Source organism: Volvox carteri (assembly GCF_000143455.1).
Source record: "Volvox carteri f. nagariensis unplaced genomic scaffold VOLCAscaffold_22, whole genome shotgun sequence".
Classification (NCBI taxonomy): domain Eukaryota; kingdom Viridiplantae; phylum Chlorophyta; class Chlorophyceae; order Chlamydomonadales; family Volvocaceae; genus Volvox; species Volvox carteri.
This window is the reverse complement of record NW_003307565.1, coordinates 641,874-665,712: the sequence shown is the minus strand read 5'-3', so window position 1 is coordinate 665,712 and position 23,839 is coordinate 641,874. Positions and strand designations below refer to the sequence as shown.

Genomic DNA, 23,839 nt, shown 5'->3' with positions numbered 1-23,839 from the left:
GTGCAGGACGCACTGCTGGCATCAATATTCTGTTCGAACAATAACCGTTGGAATGAGACGACTGCAAGGTTAGAACAGGAGATGCAAGGGCTTTGGGGGCCTAGCGGCGGAGCGTCTGCAGTACGTGTGTGTCCTGAGCTGGCGTGGAGGTAGCTTATTTTGGACCCTACAGGGTCAAACCTCACAAGCTAACCCCGTTAACCGCTCCGTGAACTCAATTTTTGGAAGCTATCTACCTAGAGAGAGACAAATGTAAGTGCCTGGATTCTACATTTAAGAAGACCAGGCATTTGCAACCCGCGTCAGCAAAAGTTTCAAACACCTGTATGCGACGCTCTCGATTACTAATAGGTAGGGACGGTCCCTACCTATTTACGAAAGCGTCACCTGTAGGGTATCGAAATTTATTACTGACGCGGTTTACCTTAAGTACTGTCTAGCACCTTAGGGCGGGGCCTGCGATTCTGGCCCGTTACGAGTGTGCGTGATTGTGCGTGATTGATACCTTCTCGCCCTCCTAGGTCTCGGGGGAAATTCCCTCGTGCTTACGTAGCTGCTGTCCTGTCGAGGGGTGAAAAGTCGTGTAGGACCCGCGATTTACCGCGATATCATTAGCTATCTCGCTGTCTCGCGTTCTTCAGTGCATTGCTTGCACTCCGTGTGCTTGCATTACGTGTTTGCGGCAGCGGATAGGCTGTGGATTGTTGGGGTGATTGTTCTGCTGGGTGATGAAAAAATGATGCTGGCTGGTACCGCAGTTGGACTGTGGAACGCATGTCACGTACATGCGCGCATTACGGGATTAGCACCTCGTAGTAGTAGGCGTTCATGCGCTCTGTGCTTGGTGGTGCGTGCTTGGATGTGTGTGTGTGTGTGTGTGTGTGTGTGTGTGTGTGTGTGTGTGTGTGTGTGTGTGTGTATACATGTGTGTGTATGTGTGTGTGTGTGTGTGTGTGTGTGTGTGTGTGTGTGTGTGTGTGTGTGTGTGTGTTACATGGTTGGGGGTGCGTGACCCCATACCTGTAAAACGAAGGCCCAAGGGCAATACCTAAGCGTGCTTGAATGAATGGCGAAGTGCGCACATGCATGTGTTTCACGCTATGGTGATAGTGATCGCTGCTGTTTGGCTTGAAATGGTTTATAGGTTTGCGGTTATCTTGCATTCAGCAGGTAGGTGACAAAGCTTAGAAGGTATGTAATCCATCTGTTAGGCGCGATTACGTGGGCCAAAGGTTGGAAAAAACCTAAGGCCGGCTCTATGGCCCAGGCTTCTGTAAGCTCTAGAGCTATCATTTCACATGTTCAACGACTCATAAACGCGTCCAATTACGGATGGAGGTTCGATGTCACCCGCAAGCATCGTACCGCCTGAGGAGAGTAAATATCAGAGAGAAAGATATCCTCAAAGGTTCATGCTTAGATACTTAGGGTGCATTTCCAGTGCGGATTAAGGCAAGGGATTAGGGCACGGAAGTCCTTGGTACGAGCTTACCACATAGTTTTGTTCCATAAGGGAACCAAAGGTTGAAAAGACGAGGTAACTTTGCCAACAACTTAGTTGTTTGAGCAAGTATCGATGGAGGACAGAGGGTTTTTAATCCGAACTGGAAATACACCCTTAGAAGGTGGAAAAGGACTTAAGAATTTCAATTTTATAATTTTTCAATTTAATTATTTTAACCTTGAAATAATAGAATGATGGAACTGTTTTTAATTCGGCGACAGAACCCACGCTGTTCAAGTCGCAACAAATGGCTTAGCAACATATTAGTTATCAGATTTAACATAGCATAAAAGCATAAGTCGTTCAATTTGATGTTTTTTGAAGATTTCAAGTGCGTTTTGCTTTATCAGCAAGCCAAGTAAGCCAGGTCAGCACAGGTCCGTCCATCTCAGGGTCAACCTGCTAGTTTCCCTAGCTATCCATGACGGTTGGTTGGTCAGTGGTTGGTCTCGCGGAACCGCAAGGAATGCGAGGGGTCGAAGGGCCTGCCTTAGGCCGGACCCTCTGCTCCCTCCAATCGATAATAGTTAGTCCGGTGAGTCGACCTGCGCGGAAATCCGCGAACCCGCGAGTCCCGAGACACTTTCCATGTACCTTCAAGGCTTTGTTAATTACTCGAACAGCTTCTTATGTTTTAACATTGCTGATGAGAATTTTGGCATCCGCGCAGCCAGTCGCTCGTCGTCGTAACCAGACTAGACGAGGGTTGCTTCAGCAACGCTTCAGCGCTCGAACGCCATCTTGTTTGTAGGATAACATATAGGGTAACAAGCTCAATTCTACGGAACAATGGACGCACGCTTGGTGCACCTGAGTGCGTTAACGCGTTCGGCTGAACGCTTACCGCAGGGATCGTTTCGTTCCATGATGTGATACGATAACCAACCGGCGCGGCGGCTAAGTACTGGCCGCGTTCTCAGGTCGCGCCATAATTTTTGCCCCGGTAATAATTGCGCAGCCGGAATGAAGATCTTTGCATGGTTACCTTCATTTTTATTTGTTGTTCGTTCGCAGCGCGGTGGATGATTAATTTGCCAGTCAGGTCAGCCTGCTTCGGCGCGCCCTCGCTCTTTGGATGTTACTTCTCAGACCGCTGTGCCATCAGGACAGGATCATCAGCAAGGGATGTTGGCAATATGAGGAATTAAATGTCCTCATGAATTTAATGTTGTAGTGGCTCGCATGGGTTCCTTCTGCGGTGGCGACTGACCGAAAGGAAGCGGCGGCGGATTTCGGAGATGACTCCCCACCTGCACTATAGCTACCACTGATGCAATGGATCAATTGCGTATTGTAGCAAAGCAAAACTTATGGTGTGCGCGTAATGGCGCAACCCTAGTGCAGACACACAGACGTGCACTGCAGACAGATATGCAAAACAGGGTCATAGACGACATCTCCCATCCCTTTCATTCCTGTAGTAACTGGCAGCCGAACAACATGCCTCTCGAATTAGGATTGCACCCGAGCGCGTGTATGCATTAAATTTTAGGCTTTATTGTTGCTGTGTGCCGTACTGTACGACAGCTACAGCAATTCCCGTTCCCCGCCCACACCGTCTTTCCGCCACCTCGGTCCTCGCCCGGCGACCTTTCGAAATGTATTCCATAAGATGCTTTAGATTCAGCGTTTACCGACGTATCCTTTCGCGTTTACAATAACAGAAGAGGGGGCCGGCTTTGCCTTTGAAAGAAGCTACGGCATGGGCAGCTGCTTGTGAAGCATGTCACAGCGGTGATGAAGAGTACTAACTTGACATCTTGGGCGCGCGTTGCAAGTTACACCGGCGACAAAGAGGATTAGGTACTGAAATGTTGAAATTTTCGTCTTCATGTATTTTAGGTTTTTTTTTATTGTGTTGTGAGCTGCTGTCTGATCGCGAGTGTTGAGCTTGTTCAGCATATTGACATGTTTGAAGATAATGAGCTGAAGGAAGAAGGAAGATAGAAGGAAGAAAACAAGCAAGAGGAAGAAAAAAAGCAAGGTATTTATAAGGAACTGGATAAAAACTGATTGCACAATCAAATCACTGGCGCACGCACGGCCTGCACGCACGCTAGTCCACAAACAATGCAAGGACGAAACGAAAGGGAAGGTCATAGAACGGAAATAACAATCGACATAAGCAAGTCCGACTCCTTCATAAAACGGTTAATGGTACCAGCCACTAGCCCGCGTTGGTCCTCAAAATCGTTAGCGCATCGGTCGAGTCATATCATCACAGGCGGGGAAACCCTAAGTTTCCAAAGCTCGCCATGGATGCTTATCAGCGTAATCAGGCCACTCTAAGATGACGTGTTTCTCGTCCTGTACTTCCTGCAGGTACGTACTGCAAATCCAGCACCACCTCTCAATCCGAAGCTGCCAATGTGGGCGGTTAACTACTAACGACAAAACGCCATTCTGAACCGATTTAGGGTGACGTGTGATCTCGGCGTAAGAAAACCTAGTCAGTGTGTAACCAGAGCAGAACATAACCCTACTGGAATATAACCCGATTATAACCGAAATACAACCTGAGCATGCTGGCAGTACGTTGTGAAGTACCGTACGATAGCGATAGGAGAATATATACATCCATGCTCCTTGCATTGATGCAGGGGAATAAAATATTAAATTATTTTTCCTCAAAGGAAAAAAACCATCAAGCGTGAAAAGTGTCTGCTTTCCAAGCATAGCGATTCCGTGACGCTGAGCAAGGAGCCCAACAGAAAAAAACAAGGAGAGACCAAATATTTAGCGTAATGGAATACATAATTGTTCTGGCCCTCGTATTGCTGCAAGCAGGAGGTAAGTCGAAGCAGTTGACTGGCGAGGCGATTGCTTCGGTTGCCGGTTGATCCGAACAGCGGGCATGCCATTCGCAAGGGGTAAACCACGCGGTTGAAATGTAACGACATACCTCAATCCTGCTATCCAACCTTAATGGCACGGACACCATCTAGGTGCCATGCCTCGCTCGCAGCGCAAGCGAGCAGCGCGACGCAGCGCCGCGTATGGAAAGTTAACCCCAACCCAGCCATTTCGGTGCACGTCCATAAACTTGTCATATCAGCGCACACTTGAAGTCCAGGCATTGCCTTCAGAAATGGATTTACTTTTCCCTGTTTCACAATTTCTGCCCATTGCACTGTCCAAATTCCTCTCCTCAACCTTTTCAACATATCTCCGTTTCTCTGCCACACTCCCCACCTTCCTTACAGGTGGCTTCGCGGAAACAGATATGACCAAAGCGTCGATAGCAAATGCCAACAATGCTGACGGAGGCGATAATTCGGCACAGCCGTCGTCATTGCTACCACCGCCACCGCCACCGCCACCACCGCCACCGCCGCCGCTGCGTCACTTCTTCTCGTTTGCGCCGTTCATTTGGTGCTATCTTAACAGGCCGGAATGGCCAGACATGCCTCAAATGCCGCTCGACCAGGACCAGCTCTCCAGCTCTGCTGGCTTTGCGGGAAGGGATGTGGCCGTATTTGAATCTCCTTCTCAACCACTACCGCCGCAAACGCCCCCACTGCCCCATCTGCCCTCGTCACCCACGCCTCCAAGCCCCCCGCCACTCAGCCCTAAGCCTCCGAGTCCAAGCCCCAGCCCAGGCCGGCCCAGGATGACGAAGCCCCCTCCGTCGCCCAGGCTGCAAACCTCACCGCGACTAGCCACCGGCTCGCCTGCATTAAAGGTGAGGGTCTTACTTGGGCTGTGCTCCAGGACTGGCTTTTGGGTTGCAGTACATATGTACGGCAGTACATATGTACGGCTCTCTGTTTGGAGGCAGCTCGCATGGTGTTCCTAAGGGGACGTTTCATTGCTGTGTACGGCTGGACAAACTGCTGCTGCCTGCTTGCGTGCCCTGCCCTGCTCGTCCATGTGTCCTTGTGCTTGGCAACCGCCTGTCCAAGTTGCTCGTCCTGTGACTCGTATATGTGGCATACACAACACGTGACAACGGACGACACACGGGAATGCGCATGATAGTCCCCCATTGTCAGCTCCAGATGTATGAATATACTCTCCTATATGTACGAATACCTCCTTTTTGAGCCATTTCCCATCACCAGTATATTAAATACAGGCTCACCCAACAGTATCATAACCCCCTTCCACGCCGCCCCAGGCCTCCCGCCGCCTGCTCCGACTTCGGGCGTTCAGTGGCGCATATTAGGGAAACAGGGGCTGTACAAAGAATATCCTAATACACCGCCTCCAGTGTACCCAGCATGCCGCAGCGGCCGCACTTAGCGCTCTTGTTAGTAAAGGCGCCTCTTAGGACTTGTCACCGAGTCCGGAATTGTAGTAGCTGGCCGCTGAAAAGGCCTCTCGAGATGCTGGTGGTCGCGCTTAGCGCGTATTTGTATAGCCGTACTGTGTACCAGCTACTACAGGAATCCCGAGGACTTGGCGGCCACGTACATATGTGGGGTTGGGGTGCAGGACCCACTGCTGGCATCATTATCCTGTTCGAACAATAACCGTTGGAATTAGACGATTGCAAGGTTAGAACAGGAGATGCAAGGGGCTTTGGGGGCCTAGCGGCGGAGCGTCTGCAGTACGTGTCCTGAGGTGGCGTGGAGGTAGCTTATTTTGGCTTATTTTGGACCCTACAGGGTCAAACCTCACAAGGTAAATTGACAACCACCCATGAATCTAATTTTTGAGAGCTGGCATTCTATCTACCGATGCCACTGTCGTAAGGGTGTTTCTTTTGGAGAGACCAGGAGCTGTGTTTGTGTCTCTGTCTATTCTCTATCTGTGCCTCTGCCGGTGTGTCTGTCTTTGCCTCTGTCTCTGTCTGTGCCTCTGTCTGTGCCTCTGTCTCTGCCTCTGTCTGTGCCTCTGTCTGTGCCTCTGTATATGTCTCTGTCTGTGCCTCTGTCTGTGCCTCTGTATATGTCTCTGTCTGTGCCTCTGTCTGTGCCTGTCTATGTCTGTATCTACGATTATGACATCATCCGAATATTGTCGAAAAATACCCGGGGCATAGCCAATACTGGCCGGTACCGCCATCTCGTGCTTCCATTGCATTTTGGGCACCTTAGCAAGACTTCTGCTTTTGCAACTGTGAATCGGTATCGATGTATGGTTGCATGGGACTCACTGCGTCATAATAAAAGAAATTGCAGAGCACCGGTCACAATACATGCATGCATATGGAAGCAATCTCATAGCAGACACCAGCATATCCTAGCTGTTTGCCAATTGCGTACATGTGCTGCTGTTGATGATGGCATCCGGTGTTTAATTGATGACCTGTGTTGTTGGATCTATTGTTGGACGATCTAGCCTTTCTGTTTGAACTACTTCGCAGCTTACTTATTGTTGGGATTTCTTAGTGCCATTAAATAGCACAGAAATTATCTCTGTTATGAGAGAGCGTAAGGAGAGGAAGTGAAGAGCAGGTAAAGGATGTGGCAGACGCGGGCAGGTGGCAGAGGATGTAGCGAAATGGAAGCGGTGCGCTCTTAGAGAGTTTATCCAGAGTTTAATACATCTCTTATACATGTGGTACCTGACTGGCGTGTCGCAACGAAGTGCTGATAAGTTGCCTCGTGCACGGGAGAAAAAACATTCGCTGCTGTCCGTACACGTACACGTACGGATCGCCTGATGCCAGCCGCATGTTTCCGCAATAATACAAACTAATAGAAAACATAGGCGAAAAAATAAAAAATGAAATATTGTGTAGGTCCTTCTTATCATGAGGCCGCCTTTGAACTCCCGCATTGGCGATATTAATTGATAGCCCTTGTTGGCTTGTTGTGGCGAGCTCTGTATGAAATCTTCATCGCTGGATTGCAACATCAATTTAGTACGTATGACCCCAAGCCTACTATGAGGCTGCCGGGGAGGTTTGGACATGAAAGCCACGATGGCAAATTCCCCAGCGTTTGTGGGTTTCGGAGCCTTCTTCCCTCCGGGTTCGCCTTCTGCTGTCTATCTAGGTGGCATTGCGTTGCCTGGTCTGGGTGGGTGTCTTGTTTGCCCTGATCGTCTCAGGTGTAGTAATGCACGGCCTGCTGGCCCACTGGCGCTACGCTTCGTGAGTCTAAAGCCCACTGTAACAACCACGCACACACAGCCAGAGACTGTCTATCTCCGCCTCTACTTACACCATACACACTTGCTACACAGATTAACTTCATTCATGTATCGAGATCTTACATGTGCGTGTGGTGGTTACAGTGCGCTCCAGGAAGAATAGAGCCAGCTGGCCAGCTGGCTGTGAAGGCGAGGCTAAAGGGAAGAAGGCTCCGAAACCCACAACATGGGGGAGTTTGCCAATAGGCTCTCCAATTGGTGAAAGTCCTCGGACCTTGAAGTATCCTGGGCATATCACGGGTCCGCATCCACTTTTCTGAAATGGTGATATAACAAGATCCTTGCACGTTCCCATGGCCTGGCATCAAGACCCAGGCCTCAACTTTACTACCTCCACCTATGCCGTCTCCGGAAACATTTTGGCGAACATGTTAATAAACAGGTTAACCCATTTTTTCAAGTGTGCCTGGGATCGAACCCGGAAGCTCTGGTGGGGGCCGTATGTAGGTAGCCTACCTGAGGGGCATACCTGAGGGGCCGTATGCTGGAGGGGGTCATATGCAGGTCAGGGCCATATGTTGTTACAGAGTGGTTAAGCTTCACCACCGGTCCCCTCTCCCAAGGCAGTTCCCTGCTATCCCCTGCGAGAGGGGCACCCTGATCCATTCACCCCATCCGGCTTCAGAATATATTTGTAGAGTTCAGCAACTCACCACCAGCATACAATCAGATCTAGAGGAACATTGGTGCCTCAACTCTGTTCCTGTTGAGCTCGCGAGATATAGTCCTTCAGGGTCCACCAGGTGGGGGACAACCTCCTGTTTCAACACTCCTCACATACACGAGGAGTTGGCAGGCGGATTCGAATCCGGACATTCCGGGGGCAGAAGTCAGGCCTTAACCTCTGCCAGCCGTCTGCCGTATGCAAGTGGGGGCCGTATGCAGGTGGGCGGCGTATGCTGGTGGGGGCCGTATGCAGGTGTCAATTGCATGTAGGACATCCCTGTCTCACCTGCCTACATGTACATGTACATGTGCATGCACAGCTGTCTCATCCGTCTATGTGAGCGCATATGCCTATATCGCCTGTCTATGTGTGCACACATACGTGCATGCCGCTCTATACACTTCCATCCACACATGCAGACATATATGTCCACCAATCCAGTGCACAATTAATGGGACCCCGGTAGTGTATTACCCCGACTTCCTCTGTACCCCTCGGTAAGGGGTTACCCCTACCCCGGGGTTAGGTTTCCCACCTCCCTTCGTACAAACCCACATGGGTAACCACTTACCCCGGGGTAGGGCCCTACCCCCTGGGTAACGCTTAAGGGGGGTTTACCTCCTGTTTTATGCCATAGGGGTGTCGGCTTCCCTGAAGCCAGGATAAGGCTGTATCGGCTTCCTCGAAGCCAGTGTAAATTGGCCCGTGACAATAGCAGGGTGGCAAGGGTTACTTGCAGGCGGTCATGTAAATCTCCAAAGTACTTTCAGTTCAGTTATCTCTATCATAAATAGGAAAATCTATTCCTACCTTTTAAGAGAGTGATAACTGAACGGGTTGCATTCTTGTACTGACTGCCCTGGACTACCAACTGTCTATGTTGCAGTTGCTCCAGATCCAGGTTCCAGACAAGCCTACCTATTGGATGAAATACAAAAAACTCATGCACACAAACACATGGATTTACAACAGGGTGGGGAATCTCAATGTTACGACTGTTTTCCTTCTTGGAGTGCAACATTTGGAGCGGAATACCGCAAGAAGTCGTGGGGGTAAAGGAGCGTGTTGACTGGTTGCTGAGTAGACCTCTACCAGAAGGAGCGATAATAACGGCACTAAGAGAGCGTTTGATGAGTGGCTGGGACCATACGCGTCTGGCTGTCTTGCCAGAGGAGTACCCATCAGATGGGAAGCAACCGGGAGTGCAAATGGCGAAGTATAAGCACTGGATGGGGCTGCCCTTTTCGGGAGCCGCAGCCGCCATGTGGCCAACACATGCTAAGGTTTTCATTCCTCGTTTAGCACATCGTAAGCTAATGCAGTTTCGTTTATGTTGCTGGGCTTTGGAGGCAAACAGAGCACGAAGGGGCAAGCACCATGTCCCCAGGGGGCAGCGGTTTTGCCGCTGTTGTGGTACTAATAGCCGAATTGAGGATGAAAAACACGTGTTATTGGAATGCCCAGCCTATAATGATATTCGTGCTGAAGAGGGATTCGATCATCAACAGAGTATGTTGGAGGCCATGCAATGGGAACCCACACGTCTGGCGAGGATGTTGGAACGTATATGGGCTCACCGAAACTCAATTACCCCCTTTGGACGCTAGTCTGGGCTGATGTGCGGTGTTTTTTTCCTTTTCTCCGTGGCTTTTAGGCGTTGTAGTATTGCCCTTGGGCCTTCGGCTCGTATGGGTAGTCTTACAGGTATGGGGTCACGCACCCCCAACCATGTAACACACACACACACAACAGGGTTCCCTTTGAATCCGTGCAGGCCCATCACGTGGCCACATGTGAGCAAACTGCTGGGCTGTCTCGCTGTGCAGAGAGTGGTCGGGGGAGTCAACACACTTTGCAAGAGCAGTCCATAAGCCGACTCACATTACAAGAGCAGTCCTGCTGGCCCCTTCCATTTGAAAACCGCACCCCTTCTGATCACAGAATTAGCCATCCCTTAGTTCCGTTAGTTCCGTTAGTTCAATCACTGCACAGCTGTCAAAGCCGGGTGCCATATTACCTGGCACCCCCATGTGCCGAAGGAATATGGTCGGTTGCTCGGTACTGCCACCTCCCCTAGGCGTTCTGCTGCTGCTGCTGCTGCTGCTGCTGTCTGCAATTGTAGAACGTGACATGTGTCATGCGGCCGTGCGCTTAATTGTCAACTGCAGTAATTACTGGGTCTTGATTACTGGTGATTTTTACCAGCCTGCGGATGCTGCAACATTCTGTAGGGCGTAGCTTGCAAATGGCGGGCGCTCTACCCATGAGCAGGCCATTAGCACAAACAGCATGGGGCTGTAACATATCATAGTAGCTAATTTACATGAAAGGAATCAAACTCATGAATATTAATGTTACTTTAAAGCAGCTGCCTTTCATGCTTGTGATAGTGCGCCTAACAACGGCCATGTCATGGCTCGCGGGTTAACAAAACACACAGCTCGTTGATGGGATAAAAACTTGCAAATTAACAAGAGAATGCTACATATATATATGCCCGTAAATGTATGCCGCTTGTCACGAGCTGCCCGTTGCGTTCATCACGAAGTATGTTGCAGCTAACCGCTGGTTCTCCGTACAATGGATTAAGCTATGCATTATAAAGGCTGGCCTCTCGCCGGAAATCACAATCTGTTGTATCCGAACATAGTTCATATAAACTGTAAGCGACGCCGGCTATCAAGCTGTTTACTAACATATAGCTTGTAACAAGTTGTGACGTTTAGCGAATTTGCCTTACTTCTGAATAGAGGATTAAAACGCTTACCACTCCATTGGTAGAACAGAAGCTGCTTGAAAGCCAGCTGCACAAACATCCTCTAGCTCCACCGTACCTGAGTGCTGCGCAGTTATTAGCTTACACGCACCGGACTGCGTTTATTTTACAACTGCATTTGCTCGCTGGACGACATAGATAGAGCACAATGAGGTGCCTGGCTGTCCTTGTCCTCCTCGTGTTGCAAGCCGGAGGTAAGCTTTCTGCAAGCAACACATCGTGTTTTCTTATCTAGATGAATGGTGTTAACCACGCCTCTCGCTCCACCCCATCAACAGTTGGCCTCGGGTCCACTGACGGAGAACTCAGAGGAGCAGGGGAAAATCTGATCGTAAACGCCGATTCAACCTCCATTAAACCTACACAGCCATCATCGTTGCTACCGCCACCACCGCCACCACCACCACCGCCACCACCGCCGCGGAAGTTCTCTTCGTTTGGTCCCCTCGTCTGGTGTTATTTTAACTTCCCCCAATGGCCAGACATGCCCGAAATGCCGCCTAGCCCAGCCCAGCCCTCCAGCCCTGCTGGCTTTGCGGGAAGGGACACGGCAGCATTTGAATCCCCTTCTCAACCGCCATCACCGCGCAAGACCGCCACCAAGGCAGTTCAACAAAAGCCCCCCAGCACCAAGCCTCCACCGTCCCCGAAGATGCGGCCGCCACCACGTCTGTTCTCGCCACCCCCACCTCCAAGCCCCCCACCACCCAGCCCCAAGCCTCCGAGCCCTAGCCGCAGCCCGCCCAGGCCTCGGAGCTCGCAGCCCACCTCCCGACCGACAACTGGGTCACCTGCACCAAAGGTAAAAAACTGGATCATGATGATGGAAGTTACGGCTTGTATATCGGCACCATGTGTGGGATTTCTGTGCAGATATAGACCCCTCGTTCATGTGGTTATCCATTCAGAAATCCTGCTGGGATCTGTAGCAGCCTGCTCCTTGCCACGTGCAGCTACTTGTGCACAAAAATGCCCTGCCAGCCTTGCACTGTGATTCGCTGCAGCTTCGCTGCCTATCCGCCTCATTTACCTTCTTCCCCGCCCCTGGAAATGATCCCCGCCCTTGCAGGCCTCCCGCCGCTTGCTCCGACTGTAGGCATCCGATGGCGGCCATTAGACACAGTGCTATGCGCATGCCCTTGTGGATGCATGACGAGGCATGCACAGGTCATGTCGCTGCCGCTGTCGCTCCAACAGGAGGTTGTTGTGAGCTCTGGGCCCGTCAGCCACCGTATATAGGGGCTCATTGACTCAGTGCTGCCAAACCGAGCTGTGCTGCGTTTCCTGATTGCGTGCAGCATGTTGGAAAGCTCAATCTGGCAGGCGGCAATGCGTACCAACGCGTCGGTAGTGGTGGGGGAGAATAGGGTGGTGTCATCTATAGCTGGTATCCTGATGGTCTTGGATTGTATGTGGTGTCTTGCTCAGGATCTACCGTCCTACCGTGCGCGCACGTAGTGCAGGGTGCCTTGGATACGGAAAGTGATGAGGTTGAGTAGTTTGTTTAAGCTACTTAAATCTGAGCTATAGCTCTAGCTAGAGGAGAGGTTTGCAGGTCGTGAACAGGCTCCAATGATAGTTCATTGATTGGTGTGATTACTGACATTAATTCTTCCTTAGCAGAGACCATCAGGCTCCTAAATTGATTTCCTAGCTAGCAATGTAGAGGCTGCAGTCCTAGCGCCTTCGTCAGTAGATCCATATCTATAGCTCGAAGGCACCTTTTCAGCACGTGCATGCGTGTGCGCATGACACGTGCGTGTACATAGTCATCGTACATGCAGACTGATGCGTAGCTCGCGACATTACTTTTATATCCTGTTTAGAATATTCCGCGTAACGTGACAATTCCATTACAAAAGCAGCATGCGTTAGGCGAGGGCGTGAGGTTGCCGACGCTGCATGCAAGTGCTGGTTGTCACATCCACGGTGGATTTGAATGATGATGAAATCATTCATCATGGGATGCACGTACACGTAGGGGCGGGTGATGCATGCCCACGTAGGCATGATGCACGTTCATTGATTGAGGATTTTAGGTAAACATGATTTTAGATGCTTTCTGCATGGCTTTAATTGATTGGCTAGTGGAATTTAACTCATAGGTTGTTAATTGTCGTCACGACCGCCTTGCTTGTGTGGTATCTGGCCGTTGAAAAGGCCTCTCGAGATGCTGGTCGAGCGCTTTGCGCGTATTTGTCGTTGATATGTGTGCCGTACTGCGTACCAGCTACTACAGCTTGGCATGTTGGGCCAGAGGGTAGGGCAGGTAGGGAACATGCCGGTAGGAGCAACCACGTAGACGGGGAGTGGTGATGCTGGTTCATGTAACGATGTAATTTTTTGATATTCTTAATGCCGAATTGTATGTAAATGATACTATGGTCGGGGTGGGCCATCCTTAATAAATGCGTTGTCTTTGCAGTGGAGGCACGACAGGGCGATAAGGGCCTTCGTTCGTTGCATCTCAACCTCGTCATGCAAGCTTTTTAGGATAGTTGATACAGATATCTCGTACGCCAAAATGCCATTACTCTGTGTTCCAAATCTTTCCTTGTTGTGAAGCAACGGTTAGCAGTTACACCTAACGGTGACCTCACAGCAACGTGCGCCTCTGAGGATCTTAAGGCCCCGGCTTATCACGGGATCTACATCCGCCGATCGGTACTTTTCTGAAGTCGTGATATAACAGAGAATGACAGCAGAAGCGTGCGGATAGCAAGCGGGGCCTATGATATGATGTCCTGCCCCTAACACAGCATGTTCACCAATAATGCAGCCACGCAGACCACCATTACCGTGTTACAGTCGCCTAGTCGTTCCATCCTTAGTCCATTTGCTCTGGCTGGGATTGGGGCCGCATACCGCAAGGGGGGCCGCATACCGCAAGGGGGGCCGCATACCGCAAGGGGGCCCGCATACCGCAAGGGGGGCCGCATACCGCAAGGGGGGCCGCATACCGCAAGGGGGCCTGAATGACTGCGTGCGTGAAGAAAAGGAAAGAACGGTAGCACAATGTTGCCGGACGACACACAAAGCAAGACACAGTAGGCAGGCGCTGTAGTAGCTGGCCACTGAAAAGGCCTCTCGAGATGCTGGTGGTCACGCTACGCGCGTATTTGTAGAAGCCGTACTGTGTACCAGCTACTACAGGCACCAACCGGTGCAGCTTAAAGCTACCCTCGGGTCGGCCATACACGCGACGCACGCGGTACGAAACAAACAACACCTGCCGTTTACGTGAGGCGGGCAGTCCAAGGTAGGGGAAATGAAAGTGCTCAGGCCGGACCCCCAACCACTGTGGCTGCTGAGGCGGACTCCGAAGCATGCGACAAATGCTCATAGCGGATAGGACCATGTACGTGAGGTGCCTGGCGCGCAGAAGGCCTTAAAGGGTTTTATAAGAACATATTTCGAATTGAATTGTTACAGAGCGGGAGGCTTCTGGGCCACCTGAACACATGATCATTTCTACGATTTATCACTATACAGCACCATCCACTATTTCCATACTGTACTACACCGTACGAACTGGAAGTCCAAGGCGGTTGATCCTGCCTTCTAGGATCCCTCCTCATCCTTTCACCCGAACATCCGCAGGGACAGAGGGTTCAGCAATCGCCACCAATCCAGCGTGGTGCGAATCTCGATCCATCAAGCATCATAAGCACATATAGCACGATGGATCCAGAGTGCCGATTGGCCATAACCTGCTGTCGCCATCCTCCATCGTGCCCTGTAATCAGCTTTTCGGCGGTCCGTTGCGATCTGGTCTGGGGGGATTAGGACTAGTGTGTGTGTGTGGGGGGGGGGGGGGAAATGGAAGAAGGAGCAAATGCAGCCCCTGACCATGTAGGCGGATTGCCTAGGTACTGTACAGGGGCGAGTAGCTTGAAGTGCTTTACTCGCACATTAATGTACAACATTGTTTGGTGGTCAAGGTCATTGGGACCAGCTTACTAACGGTAGCATGTCGGGAGGCTCGCTTCTGTTCGTTAAGACGGACTCGTTCTAGTGCTCCTGGAAGCAAATTTAATAGAAGTGTTAACGGGCTCCAGTCATTTCCCGTCCGTTGCCGGAACCCACCAGGGTTTTCCCCAAGTTTTCCCCCCCACTTCATAGGGAAGGAGAGGTCCAACCACCCTTTCCCCCATCCATCCCCCCCCATCCATCCCCCCTCCTCCCCCCATCGTCCCTTCATGGGTTGTGCTGTCCCGAATAGCCGTACACAACGTATACGCCATGGAAATCCGCCCTGAATTGAAACCATCTCATGTGAGACGGGAGCGGGGAACCGAAGGGCTACTTGTCCCCCTTCCAAAAATAAACTCTCTTAGCCTCCAAATTACAAACTGAAGACGTTGGGTGATGACCAGCAGCAGCAAGTTGGTCGTGAAGGCACCGATGATCTTTCCTTGCTGCTTTTATGAGCACATGCATGTGATGTTATGCTGTGCTATGGCTGCGAGAGACACGGCTCCATGTACGACACACGCATCACGGTACTTGCTTACGACTAGATTTGCGTCGTTGCACCACAGACACAGCCCCATGCGCGACTCGCAAACGATTGTACGGACGCTGCTGTACGCTCAATGCTGATGGGGTGGGGGAGGGGGCCTCTGACCGACTCCCCCCATCCCCAACATTCATTAATCCCTGACCGGCCTGGCCCCTGTGGAAAAACGTTGCGTGAACACCCATTCACTCACAACAATCCATAACCCATTACTTGACGGATATGACGGCGCACATTAAACCATGCAGGCTCCCGCGTCCCGCTTGTACGACTACAAGTTACAAGTTACAAGTTACTGCAAGTTGCAAGTTACTGCAAGTTGCAAGTTACTGCAAGTTGCAAGTTACAAGTTACTGCAAGTTGCAAGTTACAAGTTACAAGTTACAAGTTGCAAGTTACTGCAAGTTGCAAGTTACAAGTTACCAGTTCCGCACAAGTGCGGGGGTGTCCGTAAAAGCCGGGGGGCCCATGGACGGTAAATCGTTTTTAGTGCGGTTACATGGTGGACCATCATCGTCCTCACTCGTCCGCTTGAGCATGAAGCGCCTTAAAGCAACGTGCCGGGTCTCCCAGACTTCCGAGAGGAACCTGGCTAGTGCCAGGGGTGGGGCCTCGGTCATAATCGTGCGCATGCTGAAAGTCAAATACGCGACAATAGCTGAAAATAAGCCCCGTGCCGCTATGCCGTTTGGAGGATTTTTGGAAACTCAAAGGACAAACATCCTCCATAACATGTCATGCATTTGCTGCCCCCGTCCATATGTATTCAGATGGAAGATGACATCTCACTGCCTTTGCCAGCTGGGATATAACAAAAACACAACGCACTGCTCGTGGTGTCGTACTCGCAGGTCATTCATTATGGCTAGTTACTAACTTGTGTATTAACTACCAATGTACACGTTGGGTTGACGAGTGCTCGGAAGTAAAGGTGGATAGGTCCAAATAAACTACTGCAACTGAACTCCGTCCTGCTGCCAAAACAGGAAAGCCTATTGACGAAAGCGGCGTCAGTTAAGAAAAGTTTTCGCAATTCCATGCTTCTCCAGGGCGTATCGTTTTGAACATGTTGGGATGATGATGATGATGATGATGATGATGATGATGATGATGTTCCTGCATGCCATTCGTAATTACTCAGCCATGCATGTTTGTGACTGCAGAATCGGTTGGCCTACATTTGTACGTGGTTAAAATGAATGATTTATTGTGATTACCTAGAACATAATACAGGACACCGCCATGCGCTATTTGAAAAAGGACGCTTAGTCGGTATACTGCCACTGCTCGTGCCCTTCCTACCCTTCCCGTGAAAAGTGATGGGTGACCATCTCACGCCATTACAATATAACTTATTATTTGTTTCTAATTATTATTTTCAGCCAGCCCGTGGGATTGTCTGGTGCTACCCGCGAAATGCTGCATCGATTATGCGTGGCGGGCGCCATTTTTCCAGCTACCTAAAAATTAAGGAACTAATATCTAAGATAAATTGTATATGTAGAAACGTACGTGACGACAAGCACACCGCGGAGGAACATACATATGTCACGAATCGTCGATAACGCAAATTCTTAGCTCACCAGCTGCCTAAATCCTGCATTGTATGTTAATTATAATATTTTATATCATATATTGCCCACTGATGTCTGCTGCTGTTAGTGAACTGCCCGTTGTGCACAGCACAAAGTATGTTGCACCAGCCCGTTCGCACAGGTCCAGTCCGTACAATGAGTGTAGTAGGGTAAAGCGATACAGTATAAAGGCTGGCGTCTTACCACATTCAGTAGTATCCAAAACATTTAAATTCGTAAAACCAGACCAGCAATCAAGCTGTTTACTAACATATAGCTTGTAACAAGCTGTAACGTTGAGCGAATTGCCTTACTTCTGTATAGAGGAGTCGAACGCTTACCACTCCATTGGTAGAACAGAAGCTGCTTGAAAGCCAGCTGCACAAACATTCTCTAGCTCCATCGTGCCTGAGTGCTGCGCAGTTATTAGCTTACACGCACCGGACTGCGTTAATTTTACAACTTCATTTGCTCGCTGGAGGACATAGATAGAGCACAATGAGGTGCCTGGCTGTCCTTGTCCTCCTCGTGTTGCAAGCCGGAGGTAAGCTTTCTGCAAGCAACACATCGTGTTTTTTTACCTAGATGAATGGTGCTAACCACGCCTCTCGCTCCACCCCATCAACAGTTGGCCTCGGGTCCACTGACGGAGAACTCAGAGGAGCAGGGGAAAATCTGATCGTAAACGCCGATTCAACCTCCATTAAACCTACACAGCCATCATCGTTGCTACCGCCACCACCGCCACCACCCCCACCACCGCCACCACCGCCGCGGAAGTTCTATTCGTTTGGTCCCCTCGTCTGGTGTTATTTTAACTTCCCCCAATGGCCAGACATGCCCGAAATGCCGCCTAGCCCAGCCCAGCCCTCCAGCCCTGCTGGCTTTGCGGGAAGGGACACGGCAGCATTTGAATCCCCTTCTCAACCGCCATCACCGCGCAAGACCGCCACCAAGGCAGTTCAACAAAAGGCCCCCAGCACCAAGCCTCCACCGTCCCCGAAGATGCGGCCACCGCCACGTCTGCCCTCGCCACCCCCGCCTCCAAGCCCCCCACCACCCAGCCCCAAGCCTCCAAGCCCTAGCCGCAGCCCGCCCAGGCCTCGGAGCTCGCAGCCCACCTCTCGACCGGCAACTGGGTCACCTGCACCAAAGGTAAGGATCCAAGCAAGGTGTATTGAGGTGTATCGCCTGCTGCCGCCTGTACCTCGTTGCAAATGCGTGAAAACTGCCCTGCCATCCTTGCACTCTGATTCGCTGCAGCTTCGCTGCCTATCCGCCTCATTTACCTTCTTCCCCGCCCCTTCTTCCCCGCCCCTGGCTGATCCCCGCCCTTGCAGGCCTCCCGCCGCTTGCTCCGACTGTAGGCATCCGATGGCGGCCATTAGACACAGTGCTATGCGCATGCCCTTGTGGATGCGTGACGAGGCATGCACAGGTCACGTCGCTGCCGCTGTCGCTCCAACAGGAGGTTGTTGTGAGCTCTGGGCCCGTCAGCCACTGTATATAGGGGCGCATTGACCTGCTGTTGAGCCGCGCATTTGAGGGGCGTGAGCGAGAGGAAAGGAGCTCAGATCTTGAACAGGCTCCAATAATAGCTCGTTGATTGGTGTGATTACTGACATTAATTCTTCCTTAGCAGAGACCATCAGGCTCCTAAATTGATTTCCTAGCTAGCATGGTAGAGGCTGCAATCCTAGCGCCTCCGCCAGTAGATCCATATATACATTTCGAACGAACCTTTTCAGCACGTGCATGCGTGTGCGCATGACACGTGCGTGTACATAGTCATCGCATATGCAGACTGATGCGTAGCTCGTGACATTACTTTTTAGGGGTTAATTGGTGACGCCGAGCAGTACGCCGCCGACCGCACACGACAATCCATTACTACATACAAACGACATTCATAACGGCCATGAGGTTATTAGTTGCTGCTGCAATTGGATAAGAATGGATTTATGCTTGGGGCGCTATGCCCGTCGATTGATTCTTAACATAGCTTTTGCAAGGGCTTACAAATTGTAAGCATCGCTCTAGGTGCTGCAAGCGCGTGAAGTGCGCACATAAAAATAGCAGGCGGCTGGCAGAGATTAAGGCCTGACTTCTGCTCCCCGCGCGTCCGGGTTCAAATCTGCCTGCCGACCTCTCGGGTGTGTGAGAGGTGGTGAACTGGGAGGTGGCCATCCATCTTGTGGACGGTGTAGGGCGTGATTAAATCATCTTAAGCGCTGACCAGGAACTGAGTTGACGCGCCGTTGATCCGCTAGATTTGTTTGTATGCCGGTGGTGAGTTGCCACACTCTGAAGTCGGATGGGGTGAATGGGCGGAATGGGCGGCGCGCGGGAGACACGGAGGTGACACATCGCAGCTGGAAGCAAGGCTGCGAGCGAAGAGGTGATTTGCCATGATTGGCAATATTACCTGTGTAAGGCCATGTAAATCTTGAGCGTGTTGACCCGTTGTTCCCATATATGCAATAAGAGTTTCTGCTCTCAGCAGGATTCGATATGTTGGTTTGTCTGGCGGCAGGGACGAGATAGGGTAAAGATTCTTGCCAGTATCGGAAGTACCCCGGCACCCCAAATCCTTTTGAACAAACTTCACTCTTATCATTATTTAGTAGTGCCTAATAATATGTAACGCGTTAATGGCATTTCTTATCTTTTTTTTATCTACCACCACGCACGATCCATCACATTGTCACAGCAGCGGTAGCAGCAGCAGCAGCAGCTAGCCAGCAGCTAATAATGTCCGTGATGACTACTCACAAGCGGCCAAATAATAATGTCCGTAAGCTTTCGTTAATGATTGCAGTGGATAGTCCCACGACAATCAATGGGATCGCCTTCAATGGCTGTGGGGGGCCCCCCCGGTTCAAAACGAAGCGGCCGTGGTAGGGCAGGTTAAAACGCTGTTGGATCGCATGCAATGGCTTCAGGCGGGCTGTTCCCATGGCCAAGCCAGGGAACGCAAGGAGCTAGGTGCAACATCTGCTTGCCGTACACCAGTAAAAGGAAGCCGCCATGGCAGCAGAGGGTGATGAAACACGACATCACGTTTGAAGATTGCTGCAGGCAGGCCATGTGAAGGAAGCCATCGCAGCCGAGTGGGATGGTTTGAAGACTGGGGCCAGACTGCTCGGAAACCCCTCGCAGCTTGGCACGGGAAAACTTAGCGGTGTATGCAACGGTGCAGCAGTGCGGGCGTGCAGTTCCGTAGAAACCGCCCAGGCCACCGACGACCTACCTCGTTATGTGTTCCTTCGGCTTGTGTTTCTGTATGCCTTTTTCTTGGCGTCCTTGTCCCTTCATTGCGCTATTCTCTGATGTTCTTCTAACTCCCGCAGCTCCTGTGTGTGTGTGGTGGTTACAGTGAGCCCCAGACTCACAAAGAGTAGAGCCAGCTGGCCAGTTGGCCGTGCATTATTACTGCACCTGAGACGATCAGGGCAAACAAGACACCCAACCAGACCAGGCAACGCAAGCTCGTGTGTATGAGTTGCGGCGGCCCGTCCGTGTTACAGTAAGCCTCAGGCTCGCGGCAACATGTGACGTACATGCCGGGTATGACCCTTCCAGAGGTCGATCAGCATTATTGTACATATACTAGTATGCTGTACCGTTTTATGTACTGCTTGTTAGTTAGTAGTGTGCCCAGCCCATGTCCCTAGCGCAGCACAGCTTTTCAGTCCCTTCAGGTCCCCGCTTAAAGGCAAATGCAGCGTCTTGTACTTTCGCACATCTTGTAGATAGTTCCTGTAGTTGTCAGATTCGAGCATAATGATATATGTTCACCGCAGTGTGCGTGACTTGCAGGCCCATTGTAAAAAATCAAACGTGTTATTATCGTTGTTGGCAAGTCAACGGATCAACGCATGTATGCCCTCCTGGAGGGATGAAGGTAAGCAATACATTAATTGGTGTTCATGACGTGCCGGGGGCGCTTTTATATGCTCCTATAAGCCGCCTGGCGCTCGCTTCCATTTGTTGATGTTGCCGCGGTGCTGGTGGTTTGGGTTTTTAGCGCCACAGTTTGGCCACAGTTTGCATCCTGTTGAGCCGCCGGGCTCGTTATTCTAACTGCTGATTGTTGGACTTCGGCCAGCATTAGCCCGCAAACTGACGGAAATGCTCTTTGAAATATTATTATGAGCCCGGCGCGTACCTAGCATGCACTTCTCCGCCTTGATGTCAGGCATGCAGCATACGAGCTACCAATCTTTGGCAATACGAAGCAACACACATCAGGTAGAAGTCCCTGAACTCAGATGTCCAAGCAGCAGGAAGGGCGCCGAGACGTATTTGCTTGATCGCGATGATAACCTGGACAGCGGGGAATCCCTAAACCATTCTGCTCTTGTCCATGCTTCCATCGCGGAAATCATTAATTTTCTAAACGAAATGGAGATTATAGCTTTTAGGACATTTAGGGTAGATGCTTCCTGACTGCTTAAACTGCCGCCGGTTTCGCGCCCGCCCTGATGTACAAACAAGTTGTACGGCTGATGGACGCACGGCTACAATATGCGTGTTGGTGCTTAAACCAGCGCCGGTAACATTTTGATATCGATAGATGGGGTAGGGATTTCCTGCCGTGTTCGGACGGTATCGGATTGGTAGCGGAAAGTGTTAGCACTGCTGATGTTTTAATCACCGGACGTGGGCCAGTGGCGTCCAGTGGGAGTCATCGCGCCTAATGTTGGAGGTTACATTTATCCATCGTCTATTGAGCGAGATAAGAATCTTTGCAGCGAGGGCACAGTTTTCATCAATTGCGCGCTCCTTTGCTGTAATACGTAATAACAGAAGTCGATTTAATTCATCGACTGGAACGGTATAAAACAAAGGCGATGGCACATTTCCTTGTCCTCTTCATTGTGCTGCTGCAAGCAGGAGGTAAGCAAGGCGATAGAGTCGGTACTGTACGATGCGCGATGAGCTGTAATTTCCAGCCCTTGCATTCCATTCTTGCGCAATCCAAAAGCTTGCAAAGAATATGGTCATCAGTATGGTCTTCTGGTTGCTGCTAAATGATAAAGCCCCCCTCTCAAACTCCGATCCACAGCGGCATTTGCCAGCGGCGAATCCAAGAAAATCACCATCACGGGTACTCCCTCCGAAGGCTTTCACCCGAAAGGCGAGGAGGGCACGATGGCAAGCGTGGGCCTTCTAGCTACGACCGTTGGGACTAATAAGCTAGTGTTGCAACTACCGCCACCGCCGCCGCCGCCACCGCCACCACCACCACCACCACTAAAAGAGAGGAGGTACTTCATTGCTCCGTTCATCCCGTGTTTCACCGACCGCCGCTCACCGCCCCCCGAAAGCAAACCCGGGGCACTGCCCACTCCAGCCTTACCTTCAGGATCTTTTGGCTCTGCTGCGCAACGGCCGGCAAACAGCCTGAATGGAAACATTGACAGTTCCCCCGGCTTCGCGGCTAGGGACACACTCGCAGCCACAGATGCCTCTCCTCCATCCCTGCGCAAGACCTCAACCAAGCCGGTCTCGCAGAAGCCGCCACCTCCAAGCCGCAAGGTGCGGTCGCCAACCCCGCCGCCCGCACCTGCCAGCCCCCTTCCGCCCAGCCCCATGCCACCAGCAAGGCTCGGCAGTGGCTCCAGTCCAGCAAGATACCGACAGAGCCAGGACGTCCCGCCATCGCCCCAGCCACACCCTAAAGCTCGTTCGGCAACAAAGGCGCCCCTGGCCATGGTAAGTACGACGACGTACGACATCCATTGAGTGAAACCAAGTGCATAACCCTTTGTGCGGCAAATTCCTGGGTTGCAAATTCCTGGATATGGCGCCTCCATTTGTGTGTGTGTGTGTGTTACATGGTTGGGGGTGCGTGACCCCATACCTGTAAGACTACCCATACGAGCCGAAGGCCCAAGGGCAATACTACAACGCCTAAAAGCCACGGAGGAAAGGAAAACACCGCACATCAGCCCAGACTAGCGTCCAAAGGGGGTAATTGAGTTTCGGTGAGCCCACATACGTTCCAACACCCTCGCCAGACGTGCGGGTTCCCATTGCATGGTCTCCAACATGCTCTGTTGATGATCGAATCCCTCTTCAGCACGAATATCATTATAGGCTGGGCATTCCAATAACACGTGTTTTTCATCCTCAATTCGGCCATTAGTACCACAACAGTGGCAAAACATTTATCATATTTCAGGATTGACGATGCAAGTCTTCATATTTCCTCGTCTTTCTGCTTTTGCCTGTCTGTTTGTCTGCCATGCGATTTATGTGTTTGGGCCCTTTACCTCTTCACCTGGCTGTTTACATGTCTGTTTGTGTTTACCTATGCGTGTGTACGTGCACGTGTCTTGCGTTTCATCATGTATTAGCAGTCCTTTCCTCGCCTCGCCCTCTCTATGTAATCCACGCCTCAAACATCTCACGCCAATCTGCAGGCCGCACGCCGAACACTCCGATTGCCTGGCCTATCCAAGTAATACGCGCTTTTCCTACCACGTAGTGTCTCTGCTTGGATTGCTACCGCGTTCTCTTCCCGGAGGTTTGTCGCCGCTGTGTCTATCTCCCTGCTATGACAGCGTTTCGAGGGTCGTGCTTTGTCCTTTGAGGGCTTCTATAAGCGAGTCTAGAAGATCTTCTGCACATTGCGACGACTCGCTATTATTCGCCCGTGTATAAGGGCCTGGTGGTACGTTGTGTCTGAGCAGCG

At 51.1% G+C, this 23,839-nt stretch overlaps 3 protein-coding genes across 3 annotated transcripts; all 3 read left to right on the top strand.

The window, feature by feature from the left end:
* Window positions 1–11,141: 11,141 nt before the first annotated feature.
* VOLCADRAFT_105002 (uncharacterized protein) lies at window positions 11,142–12,142 on the top strand (the record flags this gene model as incomplete). The annotated part of the gene is made up of 3 exons (XM_002951189.1): window positions 11,142–11,240; window positions 11,325–11,848; window positions 12,116–12,142. Exons 1-3 carry the CDS (start codon window positions 11,195–11,197, stop codon window positions 12,140–12,142), a joined length of 597 nt encoding a protein of 198 aa, XP_002951235.1. The 5' UTR covers window positions 11,142–11,194.
* Window positions 12,143–17,584: 5,442 nt separating this feature from the next.
* VOLCADRAFT_105001 (uncharacterized protein) lies at window positions 17,585–18,506 on the top strand (the record flags this gene model as incomplete). Its single annotated transcript, XM_002951188.1, has 3 exons — window positions 17,585–17,683; window positions 17,768–18,294; window positions 18,480–18,506. Exons 1-3 carry the CDS (start codon window positions 17,638–17,640, stop codon window positions 18,504–18,506), a joined length of 600 nt encoding a protein of 199 aa, XP_002951234.1. The 5' UTR covers window positions 17,585–17,637.
* Window positions 18,507–21,992: 3,486 nt separating this feature from the next.
* VOLCADRAFT_91678 (uncharacterized protein) lies at window positions 21,993–23,609 on the top strand (the record flags this gene model as incomplete). The annotated part of the gene is made up of 5 exons (XM_002951187.1): window positions 21,993–22,038; window positions 22,208–22,409; window positions 22,607–22,680; window positions 22,745–22,857; window positions 23,568–23,609. The coding sequence occupies 5 exons, from the start codon at window positions 21,993–21,995 to the stop codon at window positions 23,607–23,609; spliced, it is 477 nt and encodes a 158-aa protein (XP_002951233.1).
* Window positions 23,610–23,839: the final 230 nt, after the last annotated feature.